Source organism: Aquarana catesbeiana, linkage group LG12 (assembly GCF_042186555.1).
Source record: "Aquarana catesbeiana isolate 2022-GZ linkage group LG12, ASM4218655v1, whole genome shotgun sequence".
In the NCBI taxonomy this organism is placed as follows: Eukaryota; Metazoa; Chordata; class Amphibia; order Anura; family Ranidae; genus Aquarana; species Aquarana catesbeiana.
The window spans coordinates 236,267,603-236,293,538 of record NC_133335.1 but is presented as its reverse complement, the minus strand read 5'-3'; the positions used below and the strand labels follow the sequence as shown (position 1 = coordinate 236,293,538).

Genomic DNA, 25,936 nt, shown 5'->3' with positions numbered 1-25,936 from the left:
AAGAGATTGATAAGATGAGCTGAGGGGTAGACATGTGTGCCGTCAATTAATTTGTTTTGTTTCGTTCCGTTCCGCTTCGTATTAGAATTAAGTCATATTTCGTAATTCGTGTCCGAAACTCAATTTGGATTCGTACGAAATACAAATTTTCGTTAGGTTCGTTAACTTTTCGTAACAATTACGAAGTCTAAAAGTCTATGGGAGAAATTAAAAATCCTAACTTTAAATGATAATATGCAAGTTATTGTCATAAAAAGTGTTTGGGGACCCGGGTCATGCCCCAGGGGACATGGATCAATGCAAAAAAAAGTTTTAAAAATGGCTGTTTTTTCGGGAGCAGTGATTTTAATAATGCTTAAAATGAAACAATAAAAGTGAAATATTCCTTTAAATTTCGTACCTGGGGTTCCCCCACGGTGCATTACCAGGCCCTTTGGGTCTGGTATGAATATTAAGGGGAACCCCCGAACCAAAATTAAAAAAAAAATGCGTGGGGGTCCCCCCAAATTCCATGGATAGTAAGGGGAACCCCGCGCCAAAATTTAAAAAAAATGGTGCGGGGGGGGTCCCCCTCAAAATACATACCAGACCCTTTGGGTCTGGCTTGGATTTTAAGGGGAACCCCGTGCCAAAATTTTTAAAAAAATGGCGTGGGGGTCCCCCTTAAAGTCCATACCAGACTGTTATCTGAGCATGCAACCTGGCAGGCCGCAGGAAAAGAGGGGGGATGAGAGAGCGCCCCCCCTCCTTAACCGTACCAGGCCACATGCCCTCAACATGGGGAGGATGTCCCCATGTAGATGGTGACAAGGGCCTCATCCCCACAACCCTTGCCCGGTGGTTGTGGGGGTCTGCGGGCGGGGGGCTTATCGGAATCTGGAAGCCCCCTTTAACAAGGGGACCCCCATATCCCAGCCCCCCCTGTGTGAAATGGTAATGGGGTACAAATGTACCCCTACCATTTCACAAAAAAAGTGTCAAAAATGTTAAAAAAGACAATAGCCTGTTTTTGACAATTCCTTTATTAATCTCTTCGTCTTTCTCCGCTTCTTCTTCCATCTTCTTCTGGTCTTCATTCAGTTTTCTTCCTCCATCTTGTTCTTCCGCCCGCTTTTTCCTCTTCTTCTTCCTCCGGTCTTCAGCTTCTTCCTTTGGTCTTCTTGTCCGGCATCTTCCTCCGCGGCTACTTCTTCCCCGCTTCGTTCTCTGGAGAGTCCGGACGATCCGCCTCAATGAGAGGCATCGCGCTGTGTGACGCTTCTGTGCTTCTGACAGTTCTTATATAACTGAGGGGTCACCCGGTTACATAACGGGTGACCCCACCCCCTCTGACCACGGGAAAAGCCATAGGGAATTCCCTGTGCATTAGAGGGGGTGGGGACACTGGGTGGCCCCGCCCTCAGTTATATAAGAACTGTCAGAAGAACAGAAGCGTCACACAGCGCGAGCATCCCATTGAGGCGGATCGTCCGGACTCTACAGAAAACGAAGCGGGGAAGAAGAAGCCTCGGAGGAAGATGCCGGACGAGAAGACTGAAGGAAGAAGTAGAGAACCGGAGGAAGAACCGGAGGTAGAAGAAGAAGAAGCCTCGGAGGAAGAAGAAGAGGAAGATGGAAGAAGAAGACATTAATAAAGGAATTGTCAAAAACTGGCTATTGTCTTTTTTAACATTTTTGACACTTTTTTGTGAAATGGTAGGGGGTACATTTGTACCCCATTACCATTTAACACAGGGGGGTGGGATCTGGGGGTCCCCTTGTTAAAGGGGGCTTCCAGATTCCAATAAGCCCCCCGTCCACATACCCCCACAATCACCGGGCAAGGGTTGTGGGGATGAGGCCCTTGTCCCCATCAATATGGGGACATCCTACCCATGATGAGGCCATGTGGCCTGGTACGGTTCAGGAGGGGGGACGCTCTCTTGTCCCCCCCTCTTTTCCTGCGGCCTGCCAGGTTGCGTGCTCGGATAAGGGTCTGGTGTGGATTTTTAGGGGGACCCCCACGCCATTTTTTAAAAAATTTTGGCGCGAGGTTCCCCTTACTATTCATACCAGACCCAAAGGGCCTGGTAATGCACTGTGGGGAAACCCCAGGCCGTTTTTTTCAATGACTTTTATGTGTATTGCAGAGACACGACAATTAATTAATAGCCGGCACTAGCACTAGTACTTTTAAATGACTTTTTTTCCTTTAAAAATGTAATTTAGCTCTCGGACTGTTGTAAACACGGGAAACATGCGCCACTTTACAGGCATACTATAGACACGCCCCAGGTACGAAATTTAAAGGAATGTTTCACTTTAAGCATTATTAAAATCACTGCTCCCGAAAAAACGGCCCTTTTTAAAACTTTTTTTTGCATTGATACATGTCCCCTGGGGCAGGACCCGGGTCCTCAAACACTATTTATGACAATAACTTGCATATAAGCCTTTAAAATTAGCACTTTTGATTATTCTTGTTCGTGTCCTATAGACTTTTTTGGATCCGAAATGCGTCAACGAAAATTCGTATTTCGTATAAAATTCGGAAGCATAGCAATTCGTATTTTGGATGCTTCCGAACATATAAATTTTCGGAAATTCGTAGGAATTTACAATTCGTACGAAACGAATCGCACGTGTCTACTGAGGGGAAGAGAGATAGATTTGGTTGTCATCGGCATATAAATGGTAGTGAAAGCCATGGGAGGCTATCAGCTGACCCAGGGAGGAAGTGTAGATCGAGAATAGTAGAGGTCCAAGGACAGAACCTTGGGGGACCCCAACGGTAAGAGGAGTTAGAGAGGAGGAAGTGGAGTTGTAAGTGACACTGAAGGTGCGATGAGATTGTGGTAAGATTCGAACCAACAGAGAGTGCAGCCACGGAGACCAAGCAAATTGAGTTTTTTGAGGAGGAGGGGGTGGTCAACTGTATCAAAGGCAGCAGAAAGGTCCAAGAGTAAGAGTATGGAACATTATATATATATATATATATATATATATATATATATATATATATACACACACACACACACACGTCTGTGTGTTTGAGCTTTAGGGTGCACACCCTAATGCAATAGGCTGCGCACACCTATGGCTCTAAACCATTCCATTGTAGCTCTGGCTGTATGTTTAGGGTCATTGTCCTGCTGGAAGGTGAACCTCCGCCCCAGTCTCAAGTCTTTTGCAGACTCTAACAGGTTTTCTCCATCCATCTTCCCATCAACTCTGACCAGCTTCCCTGTCCCTGCTGAGGAAAAGCATCCACACCACATGATGCTGCCACCACCATGTTTCACGGTGGGGATGGTGTGTTCAGGGTGATGTGCAGTGTTAGTTTTCCGCCACACATAGCATTTTTCTTTTAGGCCAAAAAGTTCAGTTTTGGTCTCATCTGACCAGAGCACCTTCTTCCACATGTTTGCTGTGTCCTCCACATGGCTTCTCACAAACTACAAACAGGACTTCTTTTGACTTTCTTTCACCAATGTCTTTCTTCTTGTCACTCTTCCATAAAGGGCAGATTTGTGGAGAACACGACTAATAGTTGTCCTGTGGACAGATTCTCCCACCTGAGCTGTGGATCTCTGCAGCTCCTCCAGAGTTACCATGGACCTCTTGGCTCTTCTCTGATGAATGCTCTCCTTGCCCGGCCGGTCAGTTTAGGTGGACGGCCATGTCTTGGTAGGTTTGCAGTTGTGCCATACTCTTCCCATTTTCCGATGATGGATTGAACAGAGCTCCGTGAGATGTTCAAAGCTTGGGAGATTATTTTATAACATAACCCTGCTTTATACTTCTCCACAACTTTATCATGAATACTTTTTCTAGGCACTGTACCTGCACCCGGCTTATACTGTATATGATTTCCCCTCTGATTTCTTACTTCAGATTGCTCCACATGGGGGCAATAAAATAGAGAAGATTTTAGAGCAGGGGTGTGGAACTCACTTCATTGCAGGCCACATCAGTTTTATGGTTGTATCAGTAAGAATAGATGTATAGATGTCCAGAGCACCCCCCCCTTTACAACAGATGTCATGAGCCCCCCCCACAATCAGAAGCCAAAAGCCCCCCACCCTCTCTTACATCACAGTGCACCCCCCTTACCTTGTGCTGCTGCCAGGAAGAAGCTGGGGGGTGAAGCTGGGAAGCAGAAAGTGCAGAGTCTGGAGGAGGACCTGAGGAGGGCTGGAGTCAGCTGAATACTGAGACCAGGGGAGGCGGAGATGAAGGGTGTGCTGTGGCTGCACAGAAAGGTGGAAGATCTGTAGGAGGAGTTCTCTCCTCCACTCTGCTGCCGACTCCTGAGAGGAGGGGGCTGAAGAGACGAGCCTCTACACAGCTGCACAGAGAAGAGCAGGATCTGTAGGAGGAGTTCTGTCCTCCACTCTGCTGCCAACTCCTGAGAGGAGGGGGTTGCAGAGAGGAGCCTCTACACAGCTGCACAGAGAAGAGCAGGATCTGTAGGAGGCGTTCTGTCCTCCACTCTGCTGCCGACTCCTGAGATAAGGGAGCTGCAGAGACGAGCCTCTACACAGCTGCACAGAGAGGAGCAGGATCCGTAGGAGGAGTTCTGTCCTCCGCTCTGCTGCCAACTCCAGAGAGGAGGGGGCTGAAGAGACGAGCCTCTACACAGCTGCACAGAGAAGAGCAGGATCTGTAGGAGGAGTTCTGTCCTCTACTCTGCTGCCAACTCCTGAGATGAGGGGGCTGCAGAGGCGAGCCTCTACACAGCTGCAGAGAGAGGAGCAGGATCCGTAGGAGGAGTTCCGTCCTCCGCTCTGCAGCTGACTGCTGTGTCGAGGTGAGGTGAGACAAGGGGGGGGTGCTGTAGCTGCAGGCGAGGTTCGGCCTGTGGGCCTTGTGTTTGATACGTGTGTTTTAGAGTTTCACTTACCCAATACCCACTTTCTTTATCTTTTTGTTCTTCATTTGCAAGCAAGCTCTGCAGAGTCGCCCACCGTGGCCTGCCGTGGCCCAGGTGAGAAGGATCCAAACATATCTCTATGGAATGAAGTTGAGAATGTGGCATCATTTTCGGTGGTCAGCAGTTTGGATTACAAAAGTCGCATCCGGCTTTCCGGCACCCTCCGGAACCTCACAATTTGGGTGACCGGTCTGAGAGAGAGCGACCGGGACTGCTATACATGTCATGGGACAGCAGAAGGAATTGAAAGGGATTTTAAGGGAAATGAAACTTGTCTTATTGTAGGTAAGATACATATACGGCCATATTTATTTCTGGCACGATTATAATCGACTCGTTCACACCCGGGGCTTATGCATTGGCATACCCCCTATAGACCTCGGCCCCCTATAGACCTATAGACCCCCTATAGACCTCGGCCCGGCCGGCCGGTGTAGTAGTGATGCCCACTACGATCGTTTCCAACTTTCATGGGTATCCCGCAGGAACGGTATATGCACAATCAGTACATTGGTGGAAGCCGGGTCTAAGTATTAGACTTGTGCATTCCGAAAACAAAATTCATATGAATTTTTCATAATTCGAAATTTGGATACATCTGAATTTACGAATAATGAAAAAATGATTCTGAATTTCAATAGTAACGAATTTTAACGAATCAAAATTTTGGACGAAATTCGAATTTTAATAGTTTTCGAATTCGAATAGCTTTCTAATCAAATTTGAATTTCCAAAAATGATAAAATAGAATAGAATTAAAAGGAGAATAAAGGAATAGAATAGAAAAGAATGAAACAGAATATAATAGAAAATACAAGAATAGAATATAATAGAGTAAAACAATACAGAATAGAAAATAAAAGAATAGAAAAAAATAGAATAGAAAAAAAAATAAGAGGCAAAATAGAAAATAAAAGAACAGAGTACAATAAAATAGAATAGTAAATAAAAAAATAGAACAGAAAAGAATATAATAGAAATTAAAAGAATATAATATAATAGAGTAAAACAGAACAGAAGAGAAAATAAAAGAATAGAAAAAATAAGGGACAGAATAGAAAATAAAGGAATAGAGTAAAACAGAATTGAAAATAAAAGACCAGAGTACAATAAAAATAGAATAGTAAATAAAGAAATAGAATGGAAAACAATATAATAGAATATAATAGAAAAAAAAGAATAGAAAAAAATAGAATAGAAAAAAATAAGGGGCAGAATAGAAAATAAAGGAATAGAGTAAAACAGAATAGAATATAAAAGACCAGAGTAAAATAAAAGTAGAATAGTAAATAAAGAAATAGAATAGAAAAGAATATAATAGAATATAATAGCAAATAAACGAATATAGTATAATAGGGTAAAACAGAACATAATAGAAAATAAAAGAATAGAAAAAATAAGGGACAGAATAGAAAATAAAAGAATTGAAAAAAATAGAATAGAAAAAAATAAGGGGCAGAATAGAAAATAAAGGAATAGAGTAAAACAGAATAGAAAATAAAATACCAGAGTACAATAAAAATAGAATAGTAAATAAAGAAACAGAATAGAAAAGAATATAATAGAATATAATAGAAAAAAAGAATAGAATATAATAGAGTAAAACAGAACAGAATAGAAAATAAAAGAATAGAAAAAAAATAAGAGGCAAAATAGAAAATAAAAGAATAAAGTAAAACAGAACAGAAGTAGAATAGAAAATAAAAGATCATAGTACAATAAAATAGAATAGAAAATAAAAGAATAGAAAAAAAAGAATAGAAAAAAATAAGAGGCAAAATAGAAAATAAAAGAATAGAGTAAAACAGAACAAAATAGAATAGAAAATGAAAGACTAGAGTACAATAAAATAGAATAGTAAATAAAAAAAATAGAATAGAAAAGAAAATAATAGAATAGAATATAAAAGAATATAATAGAGTAAAACAGAACAGAATGGAAAATAAAAGAATAGAAAAAAATAAAATAGAAAAAAATAAAGGGCAGAATAGAAAATAAAGGAATAGCGTAAAACAGAATAAAAAATAAAAGACCAGAGTACAACAAAAATAAAATAGTAAATAAAGAAAAAGAATAGAAAATAATCTAATAGAATATAATAGAAAAAACAAGAATAGAATATAATAGAGTAAAACAGAATAGAATAGAAAATAAAAAAGAATAGAAAAAAATAAGGGGCAGAATAGAAAATAAAGGAATAGAGTAAAACAGAATAGAAAATAAAAGACCAGAGTACAATAAAATAGAATAGTAAATAAGGAAATAGAATAGAAAAGAATATAATAGAAAATAAAAGAATAGAGTAAAACAGAACAAAATAGAATAGAAAATAAAAGACTAGAGTACAATAAAATAGAATAGTAAATAAAGGAATAGAATAGAATAAAACAGAATAAATATAACCATCTTCTGAAATTCAAATTTCAAATAGAATAAATTGGAATTCAAATTGAATAGAAAAGAATAGAATGGAATAGAAAAGATGTGGTGGAAACGGGAGATTCGCACCATGGATGTGCAGCCAACAAATCTGCAGAAACCAAGTGATGCCATCATGTCACTATGGAGCAAAATCTCTGAGGAACGTTTCCAACACCTTGTTGTATCTATGCCACCAAGAATGAAGGCAAAAGGGAGGTCCAACCCGCTACTAGCAAGGGGGACCTAATAAAGGGGGCCTAACCCGCTACTAGCAAGGGGGACCTAATAAAGGGGGCCCAACCCGCTACTAGCAAGGGGGACCTAATAAAGGGGGCCCAATCCGCTACTAGCAAGGGGGACCTAATAAAGGGGGTCCAACCTGCCACTAGCAAGGTGGACCTAATAAAGGGGGTCCAACCCGCCACTAGCAAGGTGGACCTAATAAAGGGGGTCCAACCCGCTACTAGTAAGGTGGACCTAAAAAAGTGACCCGTGAGTGTATATGAAGGGGCGGGGATAGTAGTGACAACCCTGACCAAATAATTGGCCAGTGACCATATTTGGTCAGTGATGTCACGGCTATCTCTGGGATTCCCGGCCATGTATGGTGATGTGCTGGAGACTGCAGTCTAGGAAGTCTGTGGGTTCCAACAGGTGCTGCTTCATTGAAAGCTGCTTCTATATAACCCAACACTAAAATATATATAAATATTTCCACAGCAAAAGCCCCACAGCCCTCCACGGGACACGTCGGTATTGGAGTTGGAGTTGCAGCCGTAGGATTTGCCATCGTAGTCGGATTATTGGTACGTATGGCAAAAACGTACTGGGACGCATACAAAACGCGCCAAAAACTTGCACTCAGCAAAGCATCTGGAACGCCTCCGGAATGCGTTTCTATGGAGTGAACCGCCCCCCATGGCGTTCCAGTACAGTCTGGTGCAGGAAAACTGCAGCATTTTCTACTTTTTTTTTTTTTCTGGAACTGCAAGCACTGGTGCGGACTATGCCATTGAAGACCATATAACCTAGTTTCCAAGCGTTCTTGATGCAGAAAAAAAAAAACGCCCTGGTCTGCATGTGGTGTGAACTGGCCCCTCAGTGGTACTTTTTTTACACACACACATATATATATATATATATATATATATATATATATATATATATATATATATATATATATATTCGTATCTCATAGCAATGGGGGATTAGGTTTTGCTGTGCACATGGATAGGAAGTGATCTGAGATCCACAATCTGTGACAACTGGAGACAAAGCAGTTCCCGCGACCCATAGCAGCAAATGAGATTTCCCCCACCATGAAATATGGATTCTGATTGGTTGACATAAATAAACTTTTGCTTCACTTTTCACCAATCAGCTCTTCGGAGGGGGGGGGGGATCTATCTAGTTGTCTATTTTCTGCTCCAAAGTATGAAACTTCTTTCTGTGCTGTGATTAAAGAAGACCTGAAAAACAAAATCCTGCGAGCCTCAATGAGCCTTATGCCCAATTTCACGCCACTCAGCTGCATGCGTTAAACGCGTCTCATAAATTTGTGCAGATAGCAAAAACTGTAAATTCTGTGCTGTGCTAAAGCGTGCTACATCATGTAAGTCTGTACCAAAGTCTGCAAATACATATAGGCCTATAGATACATGTAAAATATATAATAAAATAAAGAACAATAAATAAATAATAGTAAATGCAACAAAAATTAATATAAAGTGCTCCTGTGACTTTGTAATACTGGTACTGTCAATAAAGGTATAAAAAAATCCCCTTATAATGCCGCGTACACACGGTCGGACTTTTCGTCTACAAAAGTCCAACGGACGCCGACGGACTAAAGCTGGCTGGTAATCCGATCGTGTGTGGGCTTCTCCGGACTTTCAGCAGACTTTTTCAGCCTCAAATCCGACGGACTTTAGATTTGAAACATGCTTCAAATCTTTACGTCGTAACTACGACGGACCCCGAAATCCGCTCGTCTGTGTGCTAGTCCGACGGACAAAAACCCATGCTAGGGCAGCTATTGGCTACTGGCTATGAACTTCCTTATTTTAGTCCGGTGTACGTCATCACGTACGAATCCGTCGGACTTTTGTGTGGTCGTGTGTAGGCAAGTCCGTTCGTTAGAAAGTCTGCTGCAAGTCCGCCGAAAGTCCGCAGGAAGTCTGTCGGACAGGCTGTCGGACTTTTGTAGACGAAAAGTCCGACCGTGTGTACGCGGCATAAGTGATTTCCAAAGGAAGTGCCTCTGTGACAACCAATAAAAATTAATGTCACAATCTTATAAAGAACATGCAGAAAGTGCATATATATAAAAATAAATACATTCCAAAAAATTGTACTTTTGTGCCACAGGGTTCTAAAGTAAACAGTTTCTAAATAAAAAATCCTGTGAGTGTTGAAAAAAAATCCTGTTGATAGAACGTGTTGAAGTGCATACACGTGATGCTCGGTTGTGCTGTTATTGACATGCAATGGCGTCCCTAGGGGGGGCCAGAGGGGGCCCTGAACCCCCCCAACATTATGCTGTGCCCCACCATCTGCCCCCCAATTTTTTTTTTTTTTACAAAAAGGCAATGTCTTTTTGTTTGCATTCGTAGCGGATGCGCCACATCTTACTCGGGCTGCCACTTGAGTAACACAGTCCCTATTGAGAGGGAGAGCGTCCCCAGTCAGCTCCTGCGGGTGATTCCTCCCCCCCTGCCTCTGCTCGCTGACACTGCATAATGCGAGCGCTCACACAACCACGGCCGCCCAATCTGCTCCTTCCCCTGCATCCTCATTGGCAGGGAGAAGAGCGAGTTGCAGGAAGGACTCCACCAGGACTCTCAGTTACTGAAAAAACAGACTAATTATCCTCATCCTTAGGACAGGAGAACCAGCCTGTAAATTCCAAGAGATGCCAAACCAGCACTGTCAAAAGCAGGGGCAGGACAGCAAGAGGAGGCTGGGGAACCCCACAGTGGCAGAACACCAGGGCCCGGTGGCAAGACAACTTTTGCAACCTTAATAGTTCTCCCACTGCTTTGGACCTAGGGTTGCCACCTGTCCAGGATTCACCTTGACAGTTCGGGTTTTGACTCATGTGTCCGGGTTTCAGTCCACCTGAAACCCGGACACAATATTCAGACCAGGCTGTGGCTTCCCAAGTAACAAAGATAGTCAGCTGTTTGGGGGCAAGTTTGATTCAAGGGTGGAGTGATAATGTCAGCAAAGAGTGGGGGCCCCACTGTTTGCCAAGGCGCTCTTTACTACTCTCGTTGGGACACCCAAATGTATCCAAGGTCTTTTATAATTCTATAGTGTTAACTGCAAAAAAATAAAATATTGCCCTGTGCAGCAAAAGTGTTCGGGTTTGGCTTAAAGAAATGGTGGAAACCCTATTTGGACCCTTATATTTTCTTGGTATGCTGGTGACATATATCTCTTGTTTTCTGCCACCCTGGGGGGGGGGGGGGCCCAATACAGTAGGAAGGGAGCTCACTGCAGAACATGTGAAAGGGCCCGTTGTGGGATTGTAGTAAAGGGCCCCAGGATATATATATATAATTGCATCTTATAGTTGCCCCCTACTTTTGTCCCTGTCCCCCCATGTGCCCCCCCCAAATATGAAAGCTGGAGACGCCACTGTTGACATGCTCATAGATCCATTCATGTTGCAGATCATGCATTGGTGCAATCCGGTGACCCCCTAGGTAATGCGTCCTCACCTTAGAGCGTGTGACTCGGCTGTTTTTTGACCGGACTGTCTGGCGGACAATCCGACCGTGTGTGGGCTCCATCGGACCGGCAGCGAAAATCTGACGGACTTTAGATTTGGAACATGCTTCAAATCTTTTCGACGGACTCGAGTCTGGTCGAAAAATCCGCTCGTCTGTTTGCTAGTCCGACGGACAAAAAACGACGCTAGGGCAGCTATTGGCTACCGGCTATCAACTTCCTTATTTTATTCCGGTCGTACGTCATCACGTACGAATCCGTCGGACTTTGGTGTGAACGTGTGTAGGCAAGTCCGTTAGTTAGAAAGTCAGTCGAAAGTCCGTCGGAAAGACCTTTGGACCTCTGTTGTCTGTTGTCGTGTGTAGGCGGCATCAGTCAAAACACACGTTTGATCCACCCCAGAGTTCTGTGCTGGTAACTGGATCCCGGGTTCCCAATGCAGTATCTCGAGGGCATATGAGAGAAAAAATCGATGGTGTGATATCGTTTAAAAGTTTATTAAGCAATTAATATACACTCCCCAAATGGGGTACTCACATGTGCAAGGTGCGTCAGTGCACCACTCTGTGTAAGGCTTGTAAACTACCGAATCAGCAGAAAGGTATGATATGTATCACATCCCAGGCAGATGAACTACCTCTCGCTCCGTCCTGGCCCCTCCCCTAATAAACTTTTAAACAATATCACACCATCGAGTTTTTCTCTCATATACCCCTACCTTGCATTGGGAACCCGGGGATCCAGTTACCAGCACAGAACCCTGGGGTGGTTCAAACGCGCGTTTTGACTAAGCGTAACAGCTGAGTCACACGCTCTACGGTGAGCACGCATTACCAAGGGGGTCACCGGATTGCACCAACGCATAATCTGCAACACGAATGAGCATGTCAATAACAGCACAATGTTGGGGGGGGGGGGTCAGGGCCCCTTCTGCCCCCCCTAGGGACACCATTGCATGTCAATAACAGCACAACTGAGCATCACGTGTATGCACTTCAACGCATTCTATCAACAGGATTTTTTTGCATCACTCCCAGGATTTTTTATTTAGAACTGTTTACTTTAGAACCCTGTGGCACAAAAGCACAATTTTTTGGAATGTATTTATTTATATATATGCACTTTCTGCATGTTCTTTATAAGATTGTGACATTAATATTTATTGGTTGTCACAGAGGCACTTCCTTTGGAAATCGCTTATAAGGGGATTTTTTTTTATACCTTTATTGACAGTACCAGTATTACAAAGTCACAGGAGCACTTTATTTTAATATTTGTTGTATTTATTGTGTTATTATATTCATAAAATTTGATTATTTATTTATTGTTTTTTATTTTATTTATTTTATTATATTTTCTACATGTATCTATAGGTCTATATGTATTTGCAGACTTTGGTACAGACTTACATGGTGTAGCACAGTTTAGCGCAGTATAGAATTTACATTTAAAGAAGACCTACTATCTATTGATCCAATATTCGCTATGGAAAAAAATAATTATTTTGGCTGAATGTCCTAGCCGGTAGACATGTGCACTGCTGAAAATTTTTTTTGTTTTAGTTACATTCGTTTTTTTTTTTTTGGTTTTTTTTTTAGTTTTTCGGGTCATTCCTTATGATCGAAACTTGTTATTTCGAATTAATTTGTATGTTCGGAAAAATTTGAATTCGTTATGTGCCATTCGTTTAGATGCGGTATTCGTTATTTCGATAATTCGTAAATTCGAAAATCCAAAAATTAGAAAAATTTGAAAATCCGAAAATAAGAACAAAAATTCAAAAGAAGGAAAATCCAAAATAAAGAAAGAAAATCCAAAAATTTGAAAATCCAAAATAATAACTAACTAACTAAATAATAACTACTAACTATTAAAGGGGTTGTAAACCCTCATGCATCCTATGCATTAAGGTGAAAAAACACCTGTCAGTGACCGCCGCCCCCCGTTTTACTTACCTGAGCCCCTGGAACTTCACCCGACGGGGACGCGCTGTCCCCCTGCCCGGGGTTCTCGGCTCTTGATTGGATAGATCGATAGCAGCGCAGCCATTGGCTCCCGCTGCTGTCAATCAAATCTAATGATGCGAGCGCCGGGGGGCGGGGCCGAGTCATACATTTGGCGGCTATGGACGCAGAATGCTGGACTCGGGAGCGCGCCCGCAAGGTAACCCCCCCCACCCTGGGAGAGCGCTTCTCCTAGGGGGTTCTCCGATGCGGGGAGGAACCGCGAGAGCCGCCGAGCCATTCTGTGAAAAACGAGCTGCACAGTGGAGGTAAGTATGATATGTTTGTTATTCTTAAAAAAAAAAAAAAAAAAAAAAAAAAAAAAACGAACCCTTACAATCACTTTAAATTCGAGGTATTGGAATTTCCTTTTTAAATTTGGCTGTTAGTGAACGTAACGAATACAAATTTATCTGAAATTTCGAATTATCCGAAATAACGAATGCCGCATCTAAACGAATGAAGCGTAATGAATTAATAATAATAAATGATAATAATAAAACATTTTTATTATAGTGTCAAAAGCTTTTATTGACAATGACATGAAGTTAATGCAAAGAATCAATATTTTGCAGTATTGACCCTTCTTTTTCAAGACCTCTGCAATTCCCCTGGCATGCTGTCAATCAACTTCTGCTCCAAACAAGAGGTCCACGCTGCTCGCAGGTGAGCCGGTGTTCTATCAGGTAGTGCCCGCTATTGAGAAGTGCCTGGGATGTACTGCGCATGCGCCGTACGGAACAGCACAACAGCTGATTTTTACGATCAGCTGTTGTGACGGCGAGACGGCGCCTGCTCACAATAGCCGACGGAAGAAATGTTTATGTCAGATTGTGCCTGGCGCTGGCGAGGCGTGTTTCATGTGGCGCATGCGCACTACATCCTGGGCACTTCTCGATAGCAGGTACTATCCGATAGAACACCGGCTCCAATAGTATGGTCTCACTGCTCACCCAGTCGCAGCTGATGCAATAATGAAAGGAAAATCCGGATGGCTGCACAACAAACTGAGATCCAAATGCTTTTATTCACATAAAACCATGAAGAACATGAGGAGCACTACATGTACAAGCAAGGGTGGCACGGCAACTTCTGGGCCGCATCCTGACTAATGGCCGGCACCTATTCTTCCATAATCAATACTTGGAGTTTGTCAGAATTTGTGGGGTTTTTTGTTCACCCGCCCCTTGAGGATTGACCACAAGTTCTCAATGGGATTAAGGTCTGAGGAATTTCCCGACCATGGACCCAACAGTTCAATGTTTTGTTCCCCAAGCCACTTAGTTATCACTTTTGCCTTATGGTAAGGTGCTCCATCATGTTGGAAAAGGCATTGTTCCTCACCAAACTGTTCTTGGATGGTTGGGAGAAGTTGCTCTCGGAGGATGGTTTTGTACCATTCTTTTTTCATGGCGGTGTTCTCAGGCAAAATTGTGAGTGAGCCCACTCCCTTGGCATGAGAAGTAACCCCACACATGAATGGTCTCAGGATGCTTTGCTGTTGGCATGACATAGGACTGATGGTAGCGCTCACCTACCAGTCTCTGCTCTATTTCGAGGTGTTCTATCGGGTTGAGTTTAGGACTCTGTGCAGGCCAGTCCAGTTCCTCCACCCCAAAACTCGCTCATCCATGTCTTTTATGGACCTTGTTTTTTTTGCACTGGGCCAACCCCAAATTGTTCCCACAAAGTTGGGAGTATGAAATTGTCCAAAATGTTTTGGTATGCTGACGCTTTAATGCCGTGTACACACGGCCGGAATTCCCGACAGAAATAGTCCGATGGGAGCTTTTGGTCGGATATTCCGACCATGTGTATGCCCCATCGGACTTTTTCTGTCGGCATTTCTGATGGACTTAGATAGAGAACATGTTCTAAATCTTTCCGTCGGAATTGCCGACGGAGGTTATCCCGTTGGCAAGTCCGACCGTGTGCATGGGGCATTATAGTTCCCTTCACTGGAACTAAGGAGCCAAGCCTAACCCCTGAGAAACAACCCCACACCATAATCCCCCCTCCACCAAATGATTTGGAAATTGTCCAAAATGTCTTGGTATGCTGACACCTTAAGAGTTCCCTTCACTGGAACTAAGGAGCCAAGCCCAACCCCTGAGAAACAACCCCACACCATAATCCCCCCTCCACCAAAGGATTTGGACCAGTGCACAAAGCAAGGTCCATAAAGACATGGATAAGCGAGTTTGTGGTGGAGGAACTTGACTGGCCTGCACAGAGTCCTGACCTCAACCCGATAGAACACCTTTGGGATGAATTAGAGCGGACAGTGCGAGCCAGGCCTTCTCTCCAACATCAGAGCCTGACCTCACAAATGCTCTTCTAGAAGAATGGTCAAACATTCCCATAGACACACTCCTAAACCTTGTGGACGGCCTTCCCAGAAGAGTTGAAGCTGTTATAGCTGCAAAGGGTGGGCCAACTCAATATTGAACCCTACGGACTAAGACTGGGAAGGCATTAAAGGCCTTGTGTGTGTAGAGGCAGGAGTCCTAATACTTTTGGTAATATAATGTATGTGTAAATGAATGATCCAAAAATGATCAAACGCAACTAAAGTAATGTGGACAATATAGTAACATAAATTTATGTGCAAAAATAGTGAACAGCGAAACCATTATAATCAAGTCCGTGTCAGATAGTGACCAAACTCCATCTGTGAACATGCAGTAGTGACGTGACCTCCACCGTACCCCTCAGGGTGTGCTCTCTCTCTGTCTCTTCCATATCGTTAAACTCTCACCAACGCATTTTGGCAAAATGATGTCATCAGGGGCAGGTGCCCCTGATGATGTCATTCTGATAAAATGCATTGAGTGAAGCATAACGATATGGGAGAAAGAGAGAAATGCTATACGGGCGGCTTGCTAGTAACCTTTGCTTGAGTGGCACTCTGCCAGCACATACAGCTCAGCTTTGGAAACTAGCAATTAGGCAATGACTCTCCATCTTTGTTTAAAGCTTGCATTTTTTCTGTACACGTTAGTGCATATTTGTCTTTTGTGCTAACTACTTTCTGCTGGCCGCAAGTATATATGCAGCTTCTCTGCAGGGGGTCTCTAATGTAGAGGGAGCGGCATATATGCATCTATAGGCAAACAGTTTACAAAGCTGAGAGCAGTACAGTAACCAAACTGTCACAGAAAGCTGCCAATGCATACTTGCAATTGAAAGCTTTCGATCATGTGACTGCTGTGACAGCCAATCACAGTAGTCACACAATCGTAATGCCAGCCTCCGGCTCCTGGCATTTTGATACTTCTTTAAGGGCCGGGGGCGGCAGTGGGAAGGGGTTAGTAAACATTTCAGCAGTGAGCACTATGATTTATATCTCTTTTTTTGAGCTGAGCCATGTGGGGCTATGATTATAGCTAGCTGGGTTCACTGTTACTGCTCCTGATCTATTGAAGCTATGCTCATTTTGCCTATGAGAACACCCCTTTGTGGCCATCAATCTGCGTTGGTTGTTATCCTCATACTCAGTTGACCTTTGCAGTGGGGGGTCAAACTAAAAGATGAGAACACACCCTGATGGAGGTCACATCACTACTGGCTATTTACTTACTACCAGCAAGCAGCCCACATAGTGTCTCTCTCTTTCTCCCGTATCTTTACGTTTCATTCAACGCATTTCGTCAGAATGAGGTCATGAGGGGCAGGTGCCCCTCATGACCTCATTCTGATGAAATGCGTTAAATGGAGATTAACGATGCAGGAGAGGGAGAGAGAGAGCACACCCTGAGGGGTACGATGGGGGTCTGCTGATTTTGTACTGACAAAGAAATGATCAGTCTATAATTTTAATGGTCGGTTTATTTTAACAGTGAGTGACAGAATAACAACATAAATATTCAGAAAAACGCATTTCAAAAAAGTTATAAATTGATTTGCAGTGAAATAAGTATTTGACCCCTTTGCAAAGCATGACTTAGTACTTGGAGGCAAAACCCTCGTTGGTAATCACAGAGGTCAGACATTTCTTGTAGTTGGCCACCAGGTTTGCACACATCTCAGGAGGGATTTTGTCCCACTCCTCTTTGCAGATCCTCTCGGTTTCGAGGCTGATGTTTGGTAACTCGAACCTTCAGCTTCCTCCACATATTTTCTATGGGATTAAGGTCTGGAGACTGGCTAGGCCACTCCAGGACCTTAATGTGCTTCTTCTTGAGCCACTCCTTTATTGCCCTGGCTGTGTGTTTTGGGTCAATGTCATGCTGGAATACCCATCCACGACCCATTTTCAATGCCCTGGCTGAGGGAAGGAGATTCTCACCCAAGATTTGAAGGTACATGGCCCCGTCCATCATTCCTTTGATGCGGTGAAGTTGTCCTGTCCTCTTAGCAGAAAAACACCCCCAAAGCATAATGTTTCCACCTCCATGTTGAACAGTGGGGATGGTGTTCTTGGGGTCATAGACAGTATACCTCCTCCAAAAAAGGCGAGTTGAGGCCAATGAGCTTGATTTTGGTTTCATCTCACCACAACACTTTCACCCAGTTCTCCTCTGAATCATTCAGATGCTCATAGTAGACTTCAGACGGACCTGTACATGTGCTTTCCTGAGCAGGGGGACTTTGCGCGTGCTGAAGGATTTCAGTCCTTCACGGTGTAGTATGTTACTAATTGTTTTCTTGGTGACTATGGTCCCAGCTGCCTTGAGATCATTGACAAGATTCTCCCATGTAGCTCTGGGCTGATTCCTCACCGTTCTCATGATCATTGAAACTCCACGAGGTGAGATCTTCCATGGAGCCCCAGACCGAGGGAGATTGACGGTTATTTTGTGTTTCTTCCATCTGTTGACACCCTTTTACCAAGCTGCTTGGCGATGGTCTTGTAGCCCATTCCAGCCTTGTGTAGGTCTACAATCTTGTCCCCGGCATCCTTGGACAGCTCTTTGGTCTTGGCCATGGTGGAGAGAGATTGGAATCTGATTGATTGTGGACAGGTGTCTTTTATACAGGTAACCAGCTGAGATTCGGAGCATTCCCTTTAAGAGAGTGCTCCGAATCTCAGCTGGTTACCTGTATAGAAGACACCTGGGAGCCAGAAATCTTGCCGATTGATAGGGGATCAAATACTTATTTCACTCATTAAAATGCAAATCAATTTATAACTTTTTTGAAATGCGTTTTTCTGGATATTTTTGTTGCTATTCTGTCTCTCACTGTTAAAATAAACCGACCATTAAAATTATAGACCGATCGTTTCTTTGTCAGTGGGGCAAACGTACAAAATCAGCAGGGGAGCAAATACTTTTTTTCCCTCTCTGTATCTTAGTCTGAACAAATTTATTTCCATATGTTTTGAAAGAACCTGCTATGTTTATTATTTATATATTTATCATTTGTATACTTTTGAGATCTTTTAGTGGATTGGTAATGCTACTCAATGTAGGGAGATGAGTTATCTCCTGCTTTGTCTGCCTGACCTTTTCATAAGTACTGGTTCTTTTATTTTCTTATTGCCTTGTCATTTTTTGATAATCTAATAAAAAATACATTGTTTATATTTGTGTTGTATATTGGCTTATACAAAAATACTAATAAAAGTCTTCCTAAAAAAAAAAAAAAAAAAAAATCTTTCCTCATGTACATATGCTGTATATACAGTACTGTAAGTATAATTATTATAATACACATAAAGAGGGGTTTAAAAAAACAAAAAACATTGAAATACTTATAAGTTTATTAAAGCAATTCCAAAAAAGCAGCTAGCATAAACTGTGACAGTCAGCAAAATAGTAAAAATAAAACGCAGCGCTGCTAAAAATATGGTTGGATCACCATGCATGTGTGTCAAAGGTAGAACAAAAACCGCCTCATGGTGTAGAATGTATGAGCTCTTAAATATTTATTTAAAAAATTCCAAAAACTCACAAAATGTATGAAAAATTCAAGCATGTCATTAACATCCAATGCAAGTTTCCAACCAACAAGATGGCCGCGGTCTTCACGACGTCACGCGTCCAGGGTCCAACCAATGCGTTTCGTCATAATTAGACTTCTAGAGGGGACGATTCTAGAGGGGACATCAGGATTGGACTACAATCTTGTGCTGCCTATTGGGAACCTGACCGTACCAGGTGGAGGACTGAACACTTTTAGACCATTTATAACTTGGTGGTCCGTTTCTGAGGGTAAGAGGCCCGGTGTCCTGTGGTGTTGGTGGAGGATCTTTTTACCACTTTTAGAAGAACTCTTGATGTACACCAGGGGTGTTCTCCTTGGATTTATATGGATCACTTGGGAGGACTTTTGTATATAGTCATCCCAAGCATCATCTCCGCTTGCAGTAAATACTTTCTAATGTTAGATTCGAACTTCCCTCCTGCTAGTTTGAGATCCTATCCCCGTGTTCTTGATCTTAAAGCTCATATTGAAAATACTACCCTCCTGAACCTTAATAAACCACTTGACCTCCGGAAGGTTTTACCTCATTTTTTGCTATTCAGCACTGCGCTACTTTAACTGCGCGATCATGCGGCACTTTACCCCAATTAAATTTCTATCATTTTTTTCACACAAATTGAGATTTCTTTTGGTGGTATTTGATCACCACTGGGTTTGTTAGTTTTTATTATATCAACGAAAAAAGACCGAAAATTTAAAAAAATATATATTTTCTCATTTCTGTTATAAAACGCATCCAATAAAAAAAAAAATATAAATTGGGGCCAAAAATTAATCTGTTACATGTCTTTGGTAAAAAAAAAAACAAAAAAACAAAAACAAAAAACAATAATTGTATAATAATTGGTTTGTGCAAAAGTTATAGCGTCTGCAAACTATGGTATACAGTATATACTGGAATTTATGTAGCTGGAAAAATGGTGAAATTACTGCGCTAAACCACAATAAGTCAAACAAAAACTGAAAGCAGCTAACACTCAAACAAAGTCCAAACAAAATAAAATATACAGTGTAGCGCTATAATGAAAAGACAATGAACTATGATATCCAATAGAATAATAAAAGTGAAAAATAGGTGAACGAAATATAAAGTCCAGTATTCACTGAAGAAGACTGAAAAAAGTAATGAAAATTAAAAAGGAAAGTCCATCCCATGCTTGATAGCCAATCTTCAACTGAACAAGGACTACACAAACAGTGTGCAAATAACGGTACAGTGAGGAATATAAAACAATCTTCTGTAGAAGGAATAAGATGGCCATACGGCACTGGCTCAATCGGGCTTGTTTGGGCCAAATGCCACAGGGTTACGGTTTAGTGGGTAAGACAGCCACTCTGTAGGGGATGGTTCCACTCCTCATCCGTGGTGGTCCACCCAGACAAAACCTTGGATCCTTGTGACTCTCCACCATAATATGTGGCTTCCACCTTGTGGGAGAGCCATCTGGAAGATGTTGGTGTGTATAAAATGGACTCAATCGGACCAGGATAAAAAAAAGAAGAAATGGAGGAACTCTATATAGTGCAGGTCAAAAAAACCCGGAAAGTTTTTAATTTAAAAGACAGTACATCACAATCAATGAGTACAGGTATTGGTGATCACAAGTATAAAAAGTATATAGTATAAAAAGTATATAAAAAGCAATATGGGGAGCAAGCATAGCACGACCGACGCGTTTCGTCCTCAAAGACTTCTACTGGGGCATAGCATTGCTCCCCCACATTGCTTGTATTTATAAAGCATCCATAAAACATGTGACAAATGAGGGAGAGAAAGTCCGCCTCCAGTATCTGAACCGGAAGTGATACCTCTCCCCTAGAATCTCCATCACCCAATGGGACAGCTCATGACAAATCCCCATGGGTGGAAGGACATAGGAGCCAATAAAAACCTGTAAAATCTGACCCGGAAGAAATGAACAAGGAAAGGCGCCAAAGGACTGGGGCCGCCTATACTGAAGGCTCCACCGATGCCGCTCCTCTCAGTGTTCACGACATCACAGGGAAAAAGGCGCCAAAGGTCTCCACATGGTTACAAGCAAAGGCGTGGGGGACGTTAGATGACGCTGGCCGCCGATGATGGCGCCACGTGTATGTCTCATGGTAAAGAAGCGTGCCAGGAACACCTGGCCACACAACGCGCATGGTCACATTACAAGTCACGCGGTGATCGGTCGAGTCACATGCTATAGACACTATACTGTAATCAGCAACTTATAGTGGGATTATGATAGTATGGCAGGCAATCTGGTGCTTAAATACACGGGCTGGGAGGGACACTAAGTGCCACAGATGTTGTTAGCAGTGGACCCCCGGTCAGTCGGGTCAGCCCCCCTTGTGGGTCGGTCGGGTGAAAGGACACCCCCCCACCAGTCGGTTGGTTGGGTTACCAGCTATACACTTACCCCATCGATGCCACGGACAGCGGTTCCCTGGGTCCCACTGCTTAATGGCGGCCATGCATCTCCTCCCTCCTCCTCGGCCATTAGGATCGCTTCTCCTGGGTTGGGCTCAGGGTGCATGACCTTAGATGAAATGAACGGAGATGGAGGAAAGGAGGAAATAATGCAGGAAGTGAAGGAGGAAAAAAAGGAAGACAGATACCACCATAGTTGTATCACAGTGCCGGTTGATGGCATATTTTTTGGAGGGGGGGGCGCAAACAATGCACCTACAGCCCTCCGGGGCGATGGGCGGTGGCTTCCCCTGCTTCTCCTCCTCGACACCACGGCGATTACGTCTCCTCCCTCCTCCTCCTAGGCCAATAAGACCGCTTCTCCTTTCGGCCAATGAAAACAGGTTTCGGGACCCGCTTCCTGATTGGCTGGGAGGAGAATCAGTGTGACGATAGTGAATATTCATTCACTATTGTCACACAACTGGGTGGGCTCTGCACCCTGAGCCCACCCTTTTTTGATGCCTTTTACAGCCTCTGGCTCTAATCACTTGCTTAAAAAAAAACCCATTGGAATCCATGTGTCTGGCACCCTGCATGTAGAATAGGGAGCGGACACATTGGGGGGTTATGCGCTTTACCCAACTGTCACACAGCGAGGGGGGGTGCCACCGGCTGACTGGGGGGGGTTGTTTGCCCCCCCCCCAAAAAAAACACCAGCTGCCAGTGGCCCCCACTGCACAGCCATTCACTGGGAAGCTCAGTGTTCTGAGGGAACAGAGGGAATGTGATCACTTATGAAAAAGAGATAAAAAGGTATTTTTTAATGTTTTTTTTATAGCTATACAAAAATGTTTTGCCTTTCATTTCGACTTTAAACGGAATGTGTTGTTTTACAAGGTGATCGTTTATAATCACTTTAAGCTCAGTCTCTTTTACATTTACATACAGTACATATACAGTATCTCACAAAAGTGAGTACACCCCTCACATTTCTGTAAATCTTTTCTTCTATCTTTTCATGTGACAACACTGAAGAAATGACACTTGTCTACAATGTAAAGTAGTGAGTGTACAGCTTGTATAACAGTGTAAATTTGCTGTCCCCTCAAAATAACACAACACACAGCTAGGGCTGGGGAAAAAATTGATTTGAATCTTGAATCGAGTTGAGAGGTCAAATCGATTCAAAATATCAGTAAATCGATTTTTTTTCTCACCGCGCCGGTCCTGAGGAGCTGCGGGCAGGAGTTTTTAGGTGAGGCCGTGGCTTCGGCCTAGTTCGCAGCCTCGCCTAAAAACTTCTGCCCGCAGCTCCTCAGGACCAGCCCGGTGTCCAAGAAAAAAAAACTTGATTCAAATCATGAATCGAGTTTTTTTTTTTTAAATCGCAGATTTTTTTTTTTTTTTTTTTGAGAAAATCGCCCAGCTCTACACACAGCCATTAATGTCTAAACTGCTGACAACAAAAGTGAGCACATCCCTAAGTGAAAATGTCCAAATTGGGTCCTAAGTGTCAATATTTTGTGTGGCCACCATTATTTTCCAGCACTGCCTTAACCCTCTTTGGCATGGAGGTCACCAGAGCTTCACAGGTTGTCTCTGGAGTCCTCTTCCCCTCCTCCATGATGACATCACAGAGCTGGTGGATGTTAGAGACCTTGTGCTCGTCCACCTTCCGTTTGAGGATGTCCCACAGATGATCAATAGGGTTTAAGTCTGGAGACATGCTTGACCAGTCCATCACCTTTTTTTTTTCACAAGAGAGAAGAGAAAGTCCATCACCTTTACCCTCAGCTTCTTAAGCAAGGCAGTGGTGGTCTTGGAGGTGTGTTTGGGGTGGTTATCATGTTGGAATACTGCCCTGCGGTCCAGTCTCTGAAGGGAGGGGATCATGCTCTGCTTCAGTATATCACAGTACATGTTGGCATTCATGGTTCCCTCAATGATCTGTAGCTCCCCAGTGCCGGCAGCACTCATGCAGCCCCAGACCATGACACTCCCACCACTATGCTTGACTGTAGACAAGACACACTTGTCTTTGTACTCCTCACCTGGTTGCCGCCACACACGCTTGTCACCATCTGAACCAAACAAGTTTATCTTGGTCTCATCAGACCACAGGACATGGTTCCAGTAATCCATGTCCTTAGTCTGCTTGTCTTCAGCAAACTGTTTGTGGGCTTTCTTCTGCATCATCTTTAGAAGAGGCTTCCTTCTGGGACGACAGCCATGCAGACCAATTTGATGCAGTGTGCGGCGTATGGTCTGAGCGCTGACAGGCTGACCCCCCCACCCCTACAACCCCTGCAGCAATGCTGGCAGCACTCATACGTCTATTTCCCAAAGACAACCTCTGGATATGACGCTGAGCACGTGACCTCAACTTCTTTGGTGGACCATGGCGAGGCCTGTTCTGAGTGGAACCTGTCCTGTTATACCGCTGTATGGTCTTGACCACCGTTCTGCAGCTCAGTTTCAGGGTCTTGGCAATCTAATAGTCATCCCAAGCATCATCTCCGCTTGCAGTAAATACTTTCTAATGTTATGCCGCGTACACACGGTCAGACTTTTCGTCTACAAAAGTCCGATGGACGCCGACGGACAAAATACGGCTGACAATACGATCGTGTGTGGGCTTCCCCGGACTTTCAGCGGACTTTTCCAGCTGCAAATCTGACGGACTTTAGATTTGGAACATGCTTCAAATCTTTACGTCGTAACTCCGCCGGACCCAGAAATTCGCTCGTCTGTATGCTAGTCCAACGGACAAAAACCCACGCTAGGGCAGCTATTGGCTACTGGCTATCAACGTCCTTATTTTAGTCCGGTGTACGTCATCACGTACGAATCCGTCAGACTTTTGTGTGATCGTATGTAGGCAAGTCCGTTCGTTAGAAAGTCTGCCGCAAGTCCGCCAAAAGTCCGCCAAAAGTCAGTCGAAAGTCTGTCGGACGGGCTGTCGGACTTTTGTAGCCGAAAAGTCCGACCGTGTGTACGCGGCATTAGATTCGAACTTCCCTCCTGCTATTCTGAGATCGTGTCCCCCTGTTCTTGATCTTAAACCCATATTAGAAATACTACCCTCCTTTTTTTTTTTTTTTTTTTTAAAGAAAGAAAGAAAATACTGCCCTCCTGAACCTTAATCAACCACTTGACCGGAAGGTTTTACCCCATTTTTTGCTATTCAGCACTGCGCTACTTTAACTGCGTGGTCATGCGGAACTTTACCAAAATGAAATTTCTATAAATTTTTTCACACAAATAGAGATTTCTTTTGGCAATCTTGGTTCACCACTGGGTTGTTAGTTTTTATTATATAAACGAAAAAAAGACCGAAAATTTAAAAAAATATATATTTTCTCATTTCTTTTATAAAACGTATCCAATAAAAATAAATAGATAAATCGCCTTCATATATTGGGGCCACAATTTAATCTGTTACGTCTTTGGTAAAAAAAAAAGAAACCCAATAATTGTATATTAATTGGTTTGTGCAAAAGTTATAGCATCTGCAAACTATGGTATACAGTATATACTGGAATTTATGCAGCTGGAAAAATGGTGAAATGACTGCGCTGAAACTAAAAAAAAATAAACTGAAAGCAGCTAACACTCAAAGTCCAAACAAAATAAAATATACAGTGTAGCGCTGTAATGAAAAGACAATGAACTATGATATCCAATAAAATAATAAAAGTGAAAAATAAGTGAACGAAATATAAAGTCCAATATTCACTGAAGAAGACTGTTAAAAGTAATGAAAAATTAAAAAGGAAAGTCCATCCCATGCTTGATAGCCAATCTTCAATTAAAAAAGGACTACACAAACAGTGTGCAAATAACGGTGCAGTGATGAAAATAAAACAATCATCTGTAGAAGGAATAAGATGGGTACCGGATGTGGTGGACACACTTACCATAGGGCAATGGGTCAATCGGGCTTGTGTGGGCCAAATGCCACAGGGTTACGGTTTAGTGAGTAAGACAGCCAGTCTGTAGGGGATGGTTCCACTCCTCATCCGTGGTGGTCCAACTGGAAAAAACCTTGGATCCTTGCGACTCTCCACCATAATATGTGGCTTCCACCTTGTGGGAGAGCCGTCTGGAAGATGTTGGTGTATATAAAATGGACTCAATTGGACCAGGATAAAAATAAGAAAAAATGGAGGAACTCCATATAGTGCAGGTCAAAAAAACCCGGAAAGCATTTATTTTAAAAGACAGTACATCACAATCAATGAGTACGGGTATCGGTGATCACAAGTAGAAAACGTATATAGTATAAAAAGTATATAAAAAGCAATATGGGGAGCAAGCATAGCACTCCCGACGCGTTTCATCCTCAAAGACTTCTACTGAGGCATAGCATTGCTCCCCCACATTGCTTATATTTATAAAGCATCCATAAAACATGTGACAAATGAGGGAGAGAAGGTCCGCCTCCAGTATCTCAACCGGAAGTGATACCTCTCCCATAGAATCTCCATCAGCCAATGAGACAGCTCATGACAAATCCCCATAGGTGGAAGGACATAGGAACCA

General features: G+C 43.0%; 1 protein-coding gene across 3 annotated transcripts in view; it reads left to right on the top strand.

Moving 5' to 3' along the window:
* Window positions 1-18,595, top strand: part of LOC141113683 (uncharacterized) — a 104,077-nt gene extending 85,482 nt beyond the window's left edge. For 2 of the 3 annotated variants that reach the window (XM_073606938.1, XM_073606937.1), the window contains exons 4-5: window positions 4,925-5,197; window positions 13,644-18,595. In XM_073606938.1, coding sequence (XP_073463039.1) covers window positions 4,925-5,197; window positions 13,644-13,738 — 368 coding nt within the window. In that variant the 3' untranslated portion in view covers window positions 13,739-18,595. Of the gene's footprint in view, window positions 1-4,924; window positions 5,198-8,053; window positions 8,140-13,643 lie in introns of all 3 variants that reach the window. The other variant, XM_073606936.1, reaches the window with a different exon arrangement.
* Window positions 18,596-25,936: the final 7,341 nt, after the last annotated feature.